At 37.0% G+C, this 18,340-nt stretch overlaps 1 protein-coding gene across 4 annotated transcripts in view; it reads right to left on the bottom strand.

Moving 5' to 3' along the window:
- asap3 (ArfGAP with SH3 domain, ankyrin repeat and PH domain 3) overlaps positions 1-18,340 on the bottom strand; it is a 31,026-nt gene that overhangs the window by 11,569 nt on the left and 1,117 nt on the right. For 2 of the 4 annotated variants that reach the window (XM_084393368.1, XM_084393367.1), the window contains exons 2-10: positions 16,813-17,049; positions 16,456-16,614; positions 9,662-9,734; positions 5,666-5,811; positions 3,260-3,334; positions 2,118-2,167; positions 1,842-1,965; positions 906-991; positions 522-597 (exon numbers count right to left, since the gene is read on the bottom strand). In XM_084393368.1, the coding sequence (XP_084249494.1) occupies positions 522-597; positions 906-991; positions 1,842-1,965; positions 2,118-2,167; positions 3,260-3,334; positions 5,666-5,811; positions 9,662-9,734; positions 16,456-16,614; positions 16,813-16,833 (810 nt within the window). In that variant the 5' untranslated portion in view covers positions 16,834-17,049. Of the gene's footprint in view, positions 1-521; positions 598-905; positions 992-1,841; positions 1,966-2,117; positions 2,168-3,259; positions 3,335-5,665; positions 5,812-9,661; positions 9,735-14,508; positions 14,985-16,455; positions 16,615-16,812; positions 17,050-18,340 lie in introns of those variants that run through there. The other 2 variants (XM_084393369.1, XM_084393370.1) reach the window with 2 other exon arrangements.

Here is an 18,340-nt window from a genome sequence, read left to right on the forward strand (position 1 = left end):
CTAGATTTTTTAACAAAGCTAATGTGTTTGCACTAACAAAAAAAAGTTACCTGATATTAAGTAGAAAAATTCATGAAACGTAACAAAGAAAGTTTCAAACTCACTGTACATGCCAGACTAGACATGTAAAATCAAATGATAAAGTGATAATCTTCCTTGAAAGGAATTTAAAGATTCTTATTGTATGCTACGACTATATGAGTCATGATTAACATGAGAAGTGAGATGCGTTTCAAAACATGGGAGGCAGGTGTGTATGTGTCTGAGCAAATGATCTGGCTTTCTGCATCATCCAAAAAAACAAACAAGATAAGCCATTTTATCTACTCATCGCCTCTCTAAATCTAAGAGGAAAACAAAACAAACAGCCTAGTTAGAGCTGCTCTTCATGATCCAAAGTCAAAATTTATGAAATGTACTAACATTTTAAAATACATTGAGATATTCCTGAAACACACATTGTAAATATTTAGGTGTGGGAATCTGAATCTGTCAGAAAATGGGTTTGACAAGTCTATTACCGTATGTACGGAGGCTGCTAACTTCTCCACAAATGGACCAAGATTCTCTGCAGCCTTCAGTCCATCCTGGAAAAAACTGAGAACACACAACAGCAGTGTTTAGCCATCTCAAATGTCAATGACATCAATACACACGCCCACAAAGCCACAGCAATTCAATCCTAACAGAGTACTGTTGAGTGAGGAGCAGGATTAAATCGTCACAGTACAGTTATTCATCTTAGTCTGTGATTCATATACTGAACCCAGTATTACAAGGGGCCTTAAGACATGGTTAAGCGTAGTGTAAAAAGCCTAGTTTTGTACTAAAGCCAATTTAGGTTAAATTTGCATCTGAAAAGGAAGCTGGTGCTTCTGTAGGATGTGAATTAGTTTCAGACGTACTTCATTTGGGCTTGAAAGTACTTGATCAGGCTCTGCAGCAGATCTGGACCCTGACGAACTTTCAGCTCCTGAATCTTCAGTAAATACTGTCAAACAGAGAAAGAGAGAAAAAAAGAAAGTCATTTGTCAGCAGTCAAAGGTTAGTCCCACTCTTGTGTCCCAACGTTGTGACTCAGTTAGAGTTGACAAATTTAACAAAAATTATAAACAACTTTTTAGCTTCAGACTATGATTCAATCCAGTCAGAGATTTTATAGAGCCGGTTTTAGAACACACATTGTAGAGGTGGAAAAGGCACTCCATTCAAATAAGATGAAATTTTACTCTATGCATATAGATGAATGACGGTCACAGGGTCAGTCAGTTTTGGAAGAAATAACGCATGTTTCCATTATAAAAAGAGAGCAAAGTGGAGACATCTGGAGCTCTGCGGCTGGGATAGGGACGCTGAAAATCCCCCTCTCTTTTATTATTCCTCCACTTCACTCCTTTCCTTATTCTTTCTATTACCACAGCTGGGTTCAAACGGCGTAGCCCAAATTCCCCGCTAACTGCCACGCAGACAGTATATGGAACTAGGACATGTTGCCACCGAGACATGTGGAGTGAGGTCATCAATAACCACAGATACACACACATGAACACAATGTGGTCTCAAAAAGGACTGCCTCTCAAAAAAACACCCCAAAGCTTCTTGGTTTTAGGTGACTTCAGACACCGCCACACACTTACAAAATTTGCAAAGTATGTGTTTAACACAACAGAGAGGTTAACAAGCTGAGTTAACCCAGGAATGACCTGCTAAGGCACGCTCATACAGCTGTACTAACCGCACTTATTCTCCCTGAGACGCGCACACAATGTGGTCTTGGTCAGGTTCATTTTGCACACGTTTCATAGTCTGTTAACTGGCCGCCCTCCAACAGCCTCATATACCTCACACATCTGTAGCTGGAAGTTCCTTCTTTCTCTTTCCATGTCCTCCACTGTGTCTGTCGATTCCAACCGGATCAGCCCATACTGTTTCTGTTTCTCCCTCTTTTCTCTCTCCATCTTCCCCCTGAAAAAGCCAAAATGAAAAACGGAAAAATAATATAATGACACTCAAGTTTAGCAGGTGGACTTGTCTTTCAAACAAAACCAAGTGGTGGTCTTGTAGTAAATGTTATAAGAAGTTGTGTACGAGGAGAAAAATCTGACTCTGAAACTCACATTTTAGCATCATAATCCTTCCAGCTTTTCTCCATCTGCTTTTTCAGCTCCTGAAAGAGAAAAAAGATAAAGTGGAAGGCAGTGTTAATATATATATTAGGGCTGTGAAAAGATTAATCGCATACAAAATAAAAGTTTGTGTTTACATAATAAATGTGTGTGTACTGTGTATAATTATTTTGTATATATAAATACACACACTTGCATGTATATATTTAAGAAAAATTCGTTATTTATATATATAAATATTTATATATAATATAAATTATATGTTAATATATACAGTATATACATGCAAATATTTCTTAAATAAATACATGCATGTGTGTATATACAAAATAATTATACACAGTACACACACATTTATTATGTAAACACAAACTTTTATTTTGGATGCGATTAATCGCGATTAATCTTTTCACAGCCCTAATATATATATATATATATATATATATATATATATATATATATATATATATATATATATATATATATATATATATATATATATATATATATATATATATATATACATATACATACACACACACACACACACACACACACACACACACACACACACACACACACACACCACCCACCCACCCACCCACCATACACAAACACCCACCCACCATACACAAACACCCACCCACCATACACAAACACCCAGTGCTTTGGGATATATAATCACACACATGATAACGTTTACTTTGTGTTACACTAAAAACGTCATGCAATAGCAAAGGCCACTCCACCTCATTGTGGAAAATTAATATTGTGAAAGCTATAATATGAGGGTGTGTATCAAAACTTGATCTCAGAGCCCTGTGGTACATCTCCACTCATCATACAGGTTAAACGCATAAAGAAAGGTGTGGTGCAGCTACTGCGTATCTGACATTAGAAAACACAATACCCCAAACAAGCCACATGCCAAAGATAGCTACAACACTTCATCCAATGAACAAAATAACATAACACATTATTGTGGTCTCTTCAAAAGAATGAATCTATCTTCCTGATCTTTATCAGCTGTTTAATTGATTTCAATTATACCAAGCTGAGGTATAAGGTGAGGTTTTTGACACATTTAGTCCAGTATGATGTTGCTGTGTGACGCATGTGTCTGTTTCACTCACCAGCCTGCTGTCTCTCAGCTCTGTCTTCAACACATTCTCCAGAGGGAAGGAAATTATGTTGTTTAGGTTTTGCACCTACAGAACACACAGAAAAAAACACATAAAATCAGGCAGTCACACACTCAAGAGCAATCAGGTTTGCAGAAATAATGGAACAGAGACAGAAACCAAAAAGAAACATTTTTTTTCTTGAAAGTCGATCAGAATGTAGTTCAAATGTTAATGTAAACTCTGACTCCCTTCTCAATAGTGAGTGCTCACATTTTTACCTGGCAAGACATAACACTCCCTATAAAGTTCAGTCTGGAGGTATAAATGCTCGCAAACCAAAAAATGCAAAAGTTAAACCTCTGTTTGGGATTTCTCCTTGGCCAAGCACATTAAAGTGCTGAGCAAGTATAAATCTTCTTTAGGAAAGAATGTGTGAGAAAACCCACACCAGGACGAGAGAAGAATCAGACCGATTCATTTCAAAACAAGGACAGCCTTTTTGGACATATAAAACATTTTTCACATGTACTTTCAAATACAGTGACCGGGAGGGGACATGTTCGATTCACTTAGATTAGTCGTGGCCACAACATATTAACTCGTGGGAACGTGATTGATTCTCCATTATACTTCTTTTTACTCTTAAATCTTCCTTTAAAAAAAAAGAAGAAGAAATTATTCATTTTAATTTTACATTTTTTTATTTATTTAACTAATCATTAGCTTTTCATCAACTCAAAATCCCACTGCAGTTCTTTCATTGACCCCAGTTTGGGAAACCCTGGCATAAATAATGCTTAATGCATTTCATGTTGTTGATAAAGAATGGAAAATATTTTCTTTCCCTTTGTTTTTTTCTATTTTATGTTTTATACAATATGGTACACAATAATCCCATTCAAATCTAAGTGATAAATGAGCAAGGTCAAAAGTAAACAAAGTAATCAAACAGTACAGAATACATTACCTAAAATTAGCAATCTACATTACATTACTAACTAAATTGTCATCATGTAATTTTTAATCAGTAACGGACTACAATTTGCAAGTAATCTACCAGGATTGTGCATTATATTGGCCACACGCTTTTACACTCAACATTAAAGATTAAAGACATATTATGCTACATACATGAATATAAATTTTAAAAAAGTAACCTCATTATGGTGCTGGATATGGATTTATAACCTTGCAAAATGGATGTTATACATATAAATCTTCATGAATATGAAAAATGGGCTTCACTCTGAAGGAAAGTTATGGCCCCCACATAAGGGCGCTAAATCAAATGGAGTTTATTTTCTTAGCAGAGTTTCTGTTATATTTTTTAAGCTGAGGTTCCTGTCTCTGGTGATCGTTTGATTGACAGCTCAGTGGTCAGACGCTGTCCACTCATGCTCTCAGGTCTGGTATAAATTACCATCACCATGGAAACTATCAGTGGGAGGGATCCGGGCTCTGTGGTTTGAGAGGCCCTTGCCTGCAGCTGTTGAACCCCTGCTGACACACACACACACACACACACACACACACAAGCACACAAACTCAAAACTACCTCTCCCAGTCCCCTGTGTACTTTGTACAGCTGGAAGTCTGTTTCTTATTCAGAAATATATCGAGATGACAAGCCGCACAGACACACACAAGGTGCTTTTTGAATAATAATACTGGCAAGTCAGACAGTACTTAAATATTTTCCACTCAAATAAGGTGGAAACTCTTCTTGTTGGCCTTGAATTATACAGGTGATTACCCATCTATGCATCACTGAACTTTATGCTGCAACTGGAAGATGTTCCTTAAATAACTAAATCTGTGGTCAACCAATGTGGTTGTCAATGACCAATGTGGTTTTCAATGACCAATATTGATATTTAGAGAGCAGGATGGGTGATGTTTGGGTGTGGGAATGTTTAGGCACCTCACAATCCGATCTGATTCTGTTTCTAGAATTAGAAATGTTCTAGAAACAGTTTTAAAACATTTCTTGATCTACATTTATTTCGTATTGTTTCGAGTTTACCAGCTTCAAATAAAAAATGTATTTGTGCATTTTTATTAAATTACTTGTATAAGTACTTTTTAAAATAATTCCAAATGACTAATAAATGAACTATTAACTAACTACAGTAAATTTTGCTTTACAACATACAAGCAAATAAAAAGTAATAAAGGGGAACAAATAAACATTACAAGCAATAAACTAAAAGGGATTTCAGTATCTGAGAGTGTTTTGAGTGTCTGAAAGTTTTATATATATATATATATATATATATATATATATATGCAGTATAACTGTTTTCTCTGCTGTACAGTACTGGCCTTTAAGAAAATTGGGATAAAAAAATATTCTTCGGTATTGTGTCCCTTTTATTGTGTTTTTGTAGTTTTAACTCAAGATGGCATCCAGCTCACCAGGTTCTTGAAGAGTGCAGTGATCTCTCGCGTGAACACAGCCAGGTTCAGGAAGCCTGTGGAGATCTCATTATTATCCTGCGTCAGGTGACTGTTCCCTAGATTCTCCAGAACCTCTATGTACTGATCTTTATTCTCCACATGACCTGGGAACACAACATCACACAATCAGCATCAAGTCGATCATGTCACTGACCTTTCTACAGATAACAGAAGTCAATACGAAACTGCGTTTGCAGCCCACTTCTTTTCCGTAGTGTGACATTTCAATGTGAAACAGGATATTGAAAAAAAAACAAATGTAGGGTGGGACTTGATTTTATCCATCAGGAATTGCCTGGTGGACACTACCATTCAAAATTTGAGGTCAATACGATTTTTTTATGTTTTTGAAAGTCTCTAATTCTCACCAAGGCTGCATTTATATGAACAAAAATACAGTAAAACCATTAATATTCTGAAATTGTATACTTTAAAGTATAACAGAATATCATGTCACTGTCACTTTTTATCAATTTAATGCAAGCACAAACACTAATTTTGATGCTACAACTCTGTCATTTTTCGTAGTGAATTTTTAACCTTTATCAATGTTCTGAAACCGTGTGACCTTAAAAACCTCACCGCATGATCAAATGAATAGAGGAAAACAGGATTTTGAGATACAGAGCAGTGAAAATGATACCAGCTGAAGCACAGTGAGTTCCTGGCAAGAATACTAAAAACACCACAGGCTCCGACTGCACTACAGATCAAGGAGCTCTCAGCTCTACTGCTATTAAATAAACAGGTACACTTAGACAAGAGCCAAAGCAAAGCCAAACCATCTTCACTTATGATGATCACAAGTATTTGTGGGAACACATGCTGTGCTTTCCAAGGGAACGTCCCTGAAATTAGCATACTGCGCTATAGCTAAACATGACATTTTAGCTACACATTTTCCTGAATTGAAATCCTCTATTGTTGCTGGAACAACATCCTACTTGTGTACATCACATTGTTTCTGTAGGATAATGGAGCCTACAGGAGAGGTTTGAGCAATGGCTTTGCAGTTAGTGCACATGCTCCAGACACGATGGTTTGATGCTAAAGTGGGAGATGCAGGTTCAATCAGGCCTGCGTTGTATCCTGATCCAATTTCATCTGAATAATTTCCTTTCTACTGTGAAAAGGACACCACAAAAAACAAACAGGACAAATTAGCATGCCAGCATATTGATTTTTACGTCAGGAAATCAGACTCTGTAAATAGTCTGGGAATGTAATATAATTTCCTTAATAAATAGACTTGCATGATCTGGTTTTGGGTTGGAATAAAAATGTTTTTCAAGACTAGACAGGAGAAGAAAAAACGGATGCTGAAAATGACAAAAACCAAGGGGATTTTTTTTCTGTAGTTAGTTAATCGAATGTCTAGCTGACACTTCCTCTTCTGTGGACTTCAATCAGCAGTGTTTTTCCAGTGAATCAGTCTGGCTCAACAATACCGCAACTTTACTCGCAGCCGCCAACACTTAAGAGGACATACCTTCCCTGATCTGGAAACAGCTTTATTCTCTCCAGACAGGCATCTGTGAGCACTTTTTGTGAACACAATTTTAATTTGTATTGTTTATTTATTTCTTGTATAAGACCATTCTAGAAACGGTGGGTGAAGCCCAAATTAACCTTGACACAGATCCTGTTCCAGGAGTTTTAGAAAATTGTCCCTTAGATCAACACTTTAAAGCGCCTGCCATATCAGTGTGAACGTTTTAATCAACATTTAGTCCACGGCCAACGGCTCTGTTTTAAACTGTGACACTGTTAGGTTACAGACAGACGCACATATACGGTAGACTAAATATACAGCTCTCTAAATTACATGCAGAGAGTCTCCTGTCATTCCTGCAGTGAAATCATTCATAAAAAAATCACTCAGTTTGGGGGATTTCTGGAGAAAATGCATAACTTAGGAAAACAAACTAAATGAACTCAAAAATGAACTAAAATAAATAGAAATGGCTACAAATTAAATTTAGTTTTGGATACATGGTATATTTTAAAATCAAAACCTTTACAACCCACCTGAATTAAACATGAAAATTTCACACAATAGCAATAACACCACAATGCTGAGAAATTTTACGCCATTAACATTTTTAAATTATACTGTTGAATGTTGGCAACTCTAAAATACAAACAAAAAAACAAAAACAAAATTGAAACAATGATAGAGTGAAAACTACTGAAAACTTAACCAAATCAAAAAGACAAATTAAAACCAAAAGAGGAACATTTTATCACACTAAATAAAAAATGTACAATAACGACTTTAATAATAACAAGGAAATTCAAATTAAAACTTTGTTTAAAAGGTTTATCCAAATCTCTCCCCGAAATATAAACAATAATAACAGTGACCAGAGATGTTTTCGGCCCAAAAATCTCACCAGATTCTGGACTCAAACACTGGTTTCTAACCAGGATGAATAAAGAGTAAAACCTGCTTGATGCAGAACCGATAAATGCACTAACTCTGAATCACTGACATGAAAACAGCATTCACAACTTCTCACACACAAACAACTTTATCCTGGCACAAGCGAGAGGGATGGGGTGAATCATCAGGTTCAAGTTAGGACTCACTCCAAAACTAGTAAGTTTAGTTACACCACAAAAACACAGGGGCAGGAAATTGAGGCCCCTCAATAGTAATGTTACCGGAATGAGACATCTGACTTCAGTTAAAAGAAAGAGAGAGAGAGTGAAAGAGACCATGAGGGGGGAGATGATTAAACATGTGGGGTCTCTTTTGCGTTTAACTGAACTGTGACTCACAGAATTGAGAAATGGGGCACGCACCCTCAGAAATAAGAAGCAGGCAGATCTGAGACATGCTTCCCAGAAACCATGATCATTCCAGTCAGGACTTTTTTCGTAAGCGCCACACAACATTATAAATTGCGCACTGGCCAGGTTTGTGGAGCAATTTCTTGTTTAAGAGAGAAGGAGCAGATTTAAACACAGATATTCCCCTGTTATTTCAGTGTATGGTAAAGACACTGGTCAAATCATGTGATATAGTTTCAGCATACATGCAGCCAAACTGCTTACAGAGGGTTAACCAGTAGCCACATGCGTCATGCTGCAGGATGGACAGAATAAGGCACCGAAACTGTATGTTTAACACAGCGTAGAGTCATTAGGAGACCATAAGAGAAAAACAGTGAAGCAAGTTTCAGTGGCTGTTATGTTCTACACTCTGACTCAGTGTAAAAAACTGGAAATCTGCTCTTTTTATAGATATTAGTAGTTTTGAAGTCAATGCAAGTCTGGGCCCCAACTACTGTCATCTTTCATTTGTGTGACAGAGAGACTAAGAATGACCTCACTGTATTTTTTAGGGAAATGCGTTTAATTTTTTTCCACAAATTCTGCTAGCTTTTAAACATACTTCAACATCTGACGTAATTTAATTAAGCATGTTTATGCCATCATGAGCTGACGGTTATGTAACAGTCTGGGAGGCTTAAATACTGAGTGATAGTGAACCAGACTTCCTAAAGATCTCTAAAAATACATATTTTTGCTTATGTACTAGACCAGTGGTTCTCTAGGTGGCCTCAGCAAACTTCTAAGGGGTCCTCAAGATGACTAAAATAAGACAAAACAAGCATTAAAATGATTTCATAATTTTAAGCGTGATTTCTAGACCTGGAAAAGTCATGTAAATTAATAAAATCAGGCAGAAATTGTGTGTAAAATCATTATCCTTTATCCAGTAAATTATGAACAATAAAATAAATTCATTGGATAAAAAAAGAATGGGATCCATGAAGAACATTCAGCTCTTAAAACTTCTTGAATGACAGAAACTAGGAGTTTTGGGCCTTCACATATTGTTGTGGACAATGGGGGCCTTGGAGTCAAAAGGGTAAAGAATCACTGTACTAGACAAAACAATTAAACAAACTAACAAAAGAAACGCCAAGAATATAAGACTGCACTCACTGAGTCCAGAGTTGTGGATGGCCTTCACAATTTTCTTCATCCTCTGTAGAGACATCTGGTCCTGCTCTAGAGACTGGCGTAAGACAACAGAGAAATGAGAATAGACATTAGAATAGACATTCATCACTGGCATCAACACCAACTACACTCTTCAGATTAATCATTGACAAAAACACAAACATGTTTATCTTGTTGCGGGGCAACACTTGACTTTTCTTACAGGAAAAACATCAGAATAGTTGTCAAGCAGTCTTTCTATCACACGTCAGGCTGCTGTGATGATGTCAGAACCGTGAGCTGTGAAGCACAGGTGAATCAAGCCTTACGAAATACAACAACATCTCCTAATGACTCAGAACAGACACTATTTACAGTAAAGAATTAGTGCAAGAGACAGAAAGAGACACACCTCCGTGGGAATTTAGTTCACCGAGTTCAAATATCAGTGGTTTATTGAGTGATTTGGTCTATTAGGATCACATCAGTTGTTTTACCTCTTTGGTCAGAAAGAGTCTGTCCCCACTCCCAGTGTAAACATAAAACTTGAATGTGTATATCATAGGGCTTGTTTACACCTGGTCACTTCATGTGTTTATACTGATGGGATAACTATCTGATTTGTTAAAACGGTTCCATTTACACTTGGCCACATAAATGTGTCTCCGCAAAACGGAAATAAATCACATCTTCCGCAATAGGAGAGAGTGTGGCAACAGCACTGGTAAGATTATTTAGTCACACTACTTTTACATTAGAATATGATGATTCATATCTGGCTATAACATGTCATATAGCCTCTAACATGCTTTCACGCATTTATTTTCTTACATTTTGGGAGGAGAACAAAATTTACATATTTGTTTTCAACAACCAGATGCATTTACACTTGCCCAGTTTCTCAAACATCCTGAAGTGGTTTGAGTGATTTTTTTTAAAGTGCTTCGGAGGGCATTAACACCTGGTCATTTCACGATCCGATCAGAGAAAACGCATGAAGTGACCAGGTGTAACCCCATAATGAAGGAGTTTTAAACCATCTTGAGTTTACATACTGACGTCTGCTGCTGTCTGTAAGAGACTGTTTAGTCTGATCAGTGCTTAATAAATCAGTGTCAAGACAAAGCATTCTTTGGTTCTGTTCTGTTTTATTTCTGGCTGTAGTTTTTTGGGCAACATCCCAGACTTATGGGATGCAGTGATGTATAACAGAATCTCACACGCTAAACACCAGATAGGTTAACGTTTTTAGACAGAATATAGATCAGATCAATAGATCAGAATATTTCCTCAATCTACATTCTTCTTTTTTTAAAGAAAAAGCTTGTTTGTGCATGCCCAAAGATGTCTGAGCATGCAGGTTCTTCCAGCGAAACACATTATGTCCTGCTATACGCATTTTTTTACTTCCTTGTGTTATTTTACTTCCTTGTGTTATTTTCCCCAGTTTACACGTGAATTAGTTTCTTTTTCCAGTTTTTCCTAATATGAGGAAAACCCTGAGCAGTGCTTCTTTTTTCCCCCTTTTTTTGGGCAAAACTATTTATCAAGTGTTCTTTAAACAACACTGATGAAACAGAGGGAGGACAAAACACTTAATCAAAAGGACACTTCCCACACACACATCTAGTGCCATCCAAAAAAAATGGTATGCATTTTAAGTACGTAGTAAACACATTTGAAAGTGCCCTATTGAGTGTGTTTGTGGTCATCTCAGGATAACAGTTTTCTCAAAAAGTTTCATCACCACTATATCTAGACTTCAAAAGTTATGTGTGGGTTTGGAGAGGACTTAAACCACATGATGGATGTCAAATGAACAGTAGAGGACTTGTTTTTACATATTGTTTCATGAAACTACAATAATTAGCTTTGATTTACCATCCGAACAAACTGATTCACTAAAACGATTCATTGGTTTCTTTAAGGCCCAGTGAAGCATTTGACTTTTTTTGCAGTTTCGTATTCAGTGAAACGCTGTTGTACATCACAATTTCTGACTTGGTTACACAATTTAGCAAATTTGGTTTGCTTTATTGTGTTCAAATCATGTAACTCCAATCATGCTCCCAGATAAATACCAATAAATTAAAATTAAATCATCTGATTGTAATGTTTTTAAAAAGTTATTGCCTCCTTAGATAACTTCAGAGTACTAGTATACTGTTCATTAGTGGATTGTAGTGTAGAACGAAGTTTTAAAAAGAGAAGCTCGATCGTAATCTAGTCTTTTCCGCCAATTCTTATAAATAATGGTATTATGAACATCAGTACAAACAAATATTCCATATGTCTGAATTAATGGAACAATAAATACTGACATCATAATTAGGAACCTTATGGGCAGCAGAATGGCAACATTAGGGCACTTTGTAAGGTTCACTGCCCCTTAAACACAATGCCCTAGCCTAGGGGTGTCTAAACTTGGTCCTGGAGGGCCACTGTCCTGCAGAGTTTTGCTCCAACTTGCTTCAACACACGCCTGGAAGTTTCTAGTATGCCTAGTAAGACCTTGATTAGCTGGTTCAGGTGTGGTTCATCGGGGTTGGAGCTGAACTCAGCAGGACAGTGACCCTCCTGAGTCCTGAAGCAGGATTGGACAGCCCTGCCCTATAGCCAAATAAAATCTCAAGCACCAGTCACTGTAGCCTCAGTAAACTGATGACACTAGATATGTGACCCCGTTAGGATCATACTACGCTCAAAGGGAGGGAGGACAGCCATAAATACATCATATCTGCACACACACACATATAAATACAAACATAAACAAACTAAGTGTTATGTTTTAATTCGAGTATCAAGTATAAATTCATTCTATCTGTGGCCTCCTCCTCCAGATCACTCAACATGTTGCCAGCCTTAGCCAGAGTTTCAGCAAATGGAAACATAAACAAACTTTGTCTCTCAAACCCAAACAAGCCTTCAAACGCTGACCTTCCTAAAAACACACTCAGTTACACAAACATATGTTGCACCTGGGCATTAAACACCACTTTGAAGCTTTAGAAAAGACTGTAACACACTCACAACTTGATATATTTGCACAAGTAACCTGGACATACATGTCATATCCGCGCCATCAGGAACTGAGGACTGAATTTATAATCCTGAAAAAAAAATGAAAAAAAAACTACCACACATCTCTGACTCTCTTACTTCCAGTCTTCTCTTACTGTGCTAATCATAAAGAATTGAACAAAGGATATTTCCACAAATACAAAGTTTCCAAGTGCTGCTTAAAGGGATAGTTCACTACAAACGTTCATAATTTACTTCTAAAACTAGTTTACTCATCCTCATGTCATTCCAAACTCGTTTGACACAGTTGGTTAAAGGGGTGGTATAATACCCTTTTCACAAGATGCAAAATATGTCTTTGATGTCCCCAGTATGTGTATGTGAAGTTTTAGCTCAAAATGCCCCACAGATATTTTTAAATGCAAATGAGCTGCTGCTCCCAGCACAGAGGGCGGAGCTTCAACAGCTTGCACTCGCACAGAAATGCACTGAAAATTTCAAAAACTTTTAGCCTTTTATGTTCAAACCAGAGTCAGAAAATGATGGAGGAACTCAAGAAGAGGTGACAACATGTAGAATGCAACAGGACGTTTCTGAATGGTTAGTTGATGAATTTATGTAGCTTCTTGTCTTAAATAGCTATACATCCATGACTTTTAATATTTTGTCTTTCTTCACTATTTATCTTTGTCTTTCTTCAGAAAAAAATATTACCAAAATCAAAAATTTGAGCCGGGGAAGTTTCTGAAATTTGCTTGATTTGACACGGAATTACCCTATATTATTAACAATGTATAGCCTATAAATATAGTTTTAAATCATCCTGTGGCCCATTGGAAGTTTTTTGAGGCCCCTTAGTGGGTCCTGGCCCCCTGGTTGAGAACCACTGCTGTAGAGAACTGCAGTTCCTGAAACCATTTCCCATGAAAAAGGCGGAAATAAATGAAAGGCTTCCACTGTCCCGACATGCCCAGTGTTATTACTTGCTGGCAGTGTCTCTTTTCTCTATCAATTTCCACACAAATGCCTGTAGATGAGCTGGCAGCTAAAGACCCACATTAGGTTTATAAGACCTGTACTGACTCTGTTATCAATCCTACTTCTCTTTAATTATCTATATTAACACTATTCCTCAATGAAATGATGCAGTTGTTAAGAACTGTGGGGTTATTCTGTGTTTGTGCCCATGTAATTTCAGTCTCACTGCAACAAGTCCTATAAAAGCACCCTGAGCAAGTTAAGCACTTGAAAACAGTCTGTGTTTTCCTTGTTGTGACTCCTTTGCCATCCCCTGTCTCCTAACCACAACACGAGCCCATAAATGTGCAATGAGGCATTCAAACTACTAGTGTTTAGAAAAAGATTGCAACAGGTTACTAAAAGGCAAAAGGTCAGTTATGTTGTTCACACTGGTGTCTTAGATGAGAAAAGTAGCCTAGTTCACATTAGCCTACCTATAATAGCCTTTATGTATATGGACATGGACCACTAACCTTGACAACCAGATGTGTAAAATTACATTTAGTCTTTCCCCAGATTGTCCTCAGATAAATTATTGTTATGGATTCAAAAGGTCGCCCTGACTGAAAACAATTTAATAATTAAAAGATGGACCATTTTATTGTCCTGCGAAGTAACTGCAGACTGCTAACAAAACTTTCATTAAGTTCGGCTAAATTCTAAATAATACCATCTTTCTCATATTAGAAGATCTTGAAATCTGTACAAGTAAAATGTTTCCTGTGTCAAGAGATTTTCACATAGATTTAAGGACAGGGATTCACTCAGGTGTTGTCCTCCTCCACCTGCACACAGGTAAACACCCTTACCTCTTCGAGTGTGGCCACGGTGCTCCGACAGTCGCTCATTTTAGACTGAAACCCAGAGCTTCCCGGGGACGATAGGTCCTCTTTCGCCAAAGAAACGAAATCCGAGATACTTATCTTCTCCGGCATGTTTTTAACTGAACCAACCGAGGAACTTAAAATCCCAGCAAACGTAGAGAAAACAAACACCTCAAGATCAAGCAAAGTGCATCTCCATTAAATCCTTTAAATCCACAAGTAAGCGTGATTGCCAAAACAGGGGAAATAAACGTTTCATATCTGCAACCAAGCGCGAAAACGTGGATCTTCTCTGCGCTCCGCCGTGTGAGAGAGTCGGTAAAGTTTCACTGCGCCGTCGGTCTACTTTTCTTTTTTTTTCCTCTTGGTGCCGCGCGAGCGTTCAATAGCGCGTGCCGCGTCCAGATTGTGAGCGAGAGGGGAGGGAGTCATTCCATCATCACGTGGGAATGTTTTTATTCACTGACGAAATGAATAGAGCGCGCAGAGAAAGAATGGTTTTTAGATTCATTTTGTGGCTCGTAGAATGAAACAACATCAGTGAATGTAATGTTTTTGGACACTTAATTGCATGTTAATTACAATTAAATTCAAATGTATTATAGTTTACATTTATAAAAAGACTACTTGACCTTAAGAGTGCTAATTGACCCACTTAAGTAAGAGGTAAGTAGGCCTACACCTCTATATGTAATTTCATAATGAAATATTGTCTTTGAAATATGGTTAGTGTTCTTATTAATACATTCTCTTCAAGTACAGTAAAAAAAAAAAAAAAAAAGGCTATATACTTTTAACATTTGACACAATAAGTCCACAGTCAAGTGCACTTCTTTTTCATAGGAGTTCCTAACTTTTCAGGTGACAGGTTTTTGGTAAATTACATAACTCTGGACGTGTTTTAATTGCTTACCTGTCTTTTGCTTCTTTTTGTAATCTGGTTGTATATAAAGTTGTTTAGTGCATTGTGTACTTCAATCAGCAGACCTTAAATGGTGGGGCGCCACTGAAAGAGATTGTGCGTGCACTTTCCCTCTTATTCAGGTGACAATGCAGATAAGCCATTTCCTTATACACACTACGTGTGCGTGAATGAACACGCTTCATCTGTTTCAGTCTAAAGTTTAAATGAAACCCACCCCTGACACAAAATCAAAAGATTGCTTCACTAACACAATTGGCACCCTTTCCAATCATTTGCAGCCTTTATATTTGAAAAGACAGATTGAATAGTGCATCTTTGTTGCTCCAGAGCAGCAGTGCTTTGTGCTTATGTTCCATGGTGTCCTGAATAACAATCATTGTTTATAAGACAGATATTGAGAAATGTTTCATCCACCTTTACTGCAGGTATCATGGAGGCTATCATGGTTCTTCCCTTATAGCCTTTGAAAAGCTGTACACCCCATCAGCCTCTAACAATGCAGTATACTATTACATTTGATGTAATGTGCTGGTCAGGTATCATCTCTGACTTTATCCCCTTAGGAATGTACAAGAATTTCATAGTGCATAATGCATTTTGTTCCTCATAGTTGCAAATAAAAGCATGTAAAGACACTCCAGACCATTTAAAGAGTCATAAGGCCTGTTACATCAGACTCTGTCTGCATGAAAATAGCATTTGCTTTCTTGTTTTCTGATTTCTTCTTATTTTTCCTTAAGGATTTAGTCAAAATTTTAAGTAAAGCTGATTAATCAATTAAGTGGATTAAGTTTTTTTTTTTTTTTTTTACAATGTTTATACTGTGAGGGACAGTAGATACATGTACTGGCTAACTTTGTTCAGACATGAAAGTAAGTAAACATGACATTAATCATTCAAAAAATAACTAAACCCAAATGAACGAAGTAAACTTGGTTTAGTAACCTTAATTTCTGCAAAGTACAGTACACCCCATCCTCCCAAACGCAATGCGTTCCCTCACTCACACACAGTGTTTTCTTTATATTCTGTATAGCTTCATGAGTTATTGTTGATGTAATGGTGGTTTTGTGGCCAAACAATGCTCTCTTTCTCCCCCTGGCCATGGCCCCTCTTTGTGAAAGGGTCTGAGCAGAGATGTTGCGTTTAACTGGGTGGACGTCACTCTGGGGGAGAAGAAGGAAAGTGGGTGAAAGAGAGAAAGTTTGACAAAGCAATTTATGAAAACTTTCTCAGTAGCTTCATAAGGCGAGGTCTAGTCTGCCCTCTGGACCACCCTTTCTATTTATCCCTCTTTTTTTTCTCATCTTCTCCACCTCACTAACAATAAAAATTGCTGTGGCCACAATGTGCAGCATGTTTACTGGTCTTTGTCTGTCCACCATTGTTATGTTTCTTCAACATCAGCCAATCGCATGTGTCTGGGGGCTGGATCTAGCTGTGAGGCGTGTTCCAGGAAAGGTTACAGCTCAGACCAGAAGGATTCCCAGCAGACAGCAGCCCCTCCCATCCACACTGCCAAGATCTGTTGACTCTAGAACAGGAGAAGGATCATTTATCCTGTCTTGTCAGCCCAGGGAGGCCACGTTTACATTAAAACACTGCAAAAGAGAGAAGATAGCAAATATATCTTAGAGGGAAGATAGCGGGATTATACACATAACTAGAGTAGGACTAAAGCTAGCATGGCTAACAGTTCAAACAAAAATGGCATGAAGACATAAAAACAACTATAACACTCCCTACACAGAACTACCACCCAAACTAGTCATAAAATGACATAGATCCTCCCTTTAAGTCTTATTTCATCACAGTGTGTTTATAAACCAGTTTAGTAGCAATTCTTGTATTTAATGACAGACTGGTGTTACAGACGGTTACTGTTTTACTTCAAGGATATAAATGTGTTTTCTGTGAGGGTGTGACAGTCTGTCTGGGGAAATTCAAAATCCTCTCTGGAAATCTTCCTGTGTGATGCTTGCTTTTTAACTAAGGTTGTACTGACTTGACGTGGATTTTATTATTATAATTACATAGGTTTGCCCTATAAACAAATATTCACCTAGCAGATTGTTTTGAAAAAGCTTTCACTGAATATTTAAGGGAAATGTCCTTCCTCATGTTTTGAACCACAATATTACAATGTCTTTGAGAAGAGGAGCCATATTTGAGATTAGGTATGCAATACTGTACATATCTTAACAGTAAATTAGATTTAAACATTTGACTTCAGTGATATAATCAGTCACTAGTTTATGGTTGGATAAGCTAAAATATTAGATTACACTTTGTTTTTTTAGGCCAAATGAAAAGAGGTCAATATCTAGGTAAAAAGTGAGCCCAAAAATCAATTGTGTTAATATAAAATCTAAAGTGAATTAGAAAAGCAGAAGCAGGTCAGAATGTGCCTGAATGAAACCGACAAGAGATTTCGCCTCATAACACATATTACACGGCTTCAAACTAATCTGTGCTTAAGCAACAGGCTGTGACACATGAACACTCCCAAATGTGACAGTAAAATAAACATTTTCCTCAAGAAGTATGCTCACCAAGGCTGCATTTATTTGATCAAAAATTAAAGCAAAACAGTAATAGTGTTAAATAGTATTACAATTCAAACTGTTTTCCATTTTAAAACGCAATATATTCCTGTGATGGTAAAGCTGAATATTCACACGATCCTTACAGTAATGATTCTAATATGCTGATTTTTCAGGATTATTTAACATACAGTATATAGAGTTAAAACAAAAAGTATCTATTTGAAAATGAAATCTTTTGTAACATCAAACAACATTTTCTTGCAGGATAAAAAGTATAATTTTTATTTAATTTTTTTATTTATATTAAGAAGCATTAATCATACGGACCCTAAATGTTTTGAACGGT

Source organism: Rutilus rutilus (genome assembly GCF_951802725.1).
Source record: "Rutilus rutilus genome assembly, chromosome: 21".
Lineage (NCBI taxonomy): Eukaryota > Metazoa > Chordata > Actinopteri > Cypriniformes > Leuciscidae > Rutilus > Rutilus rutilus.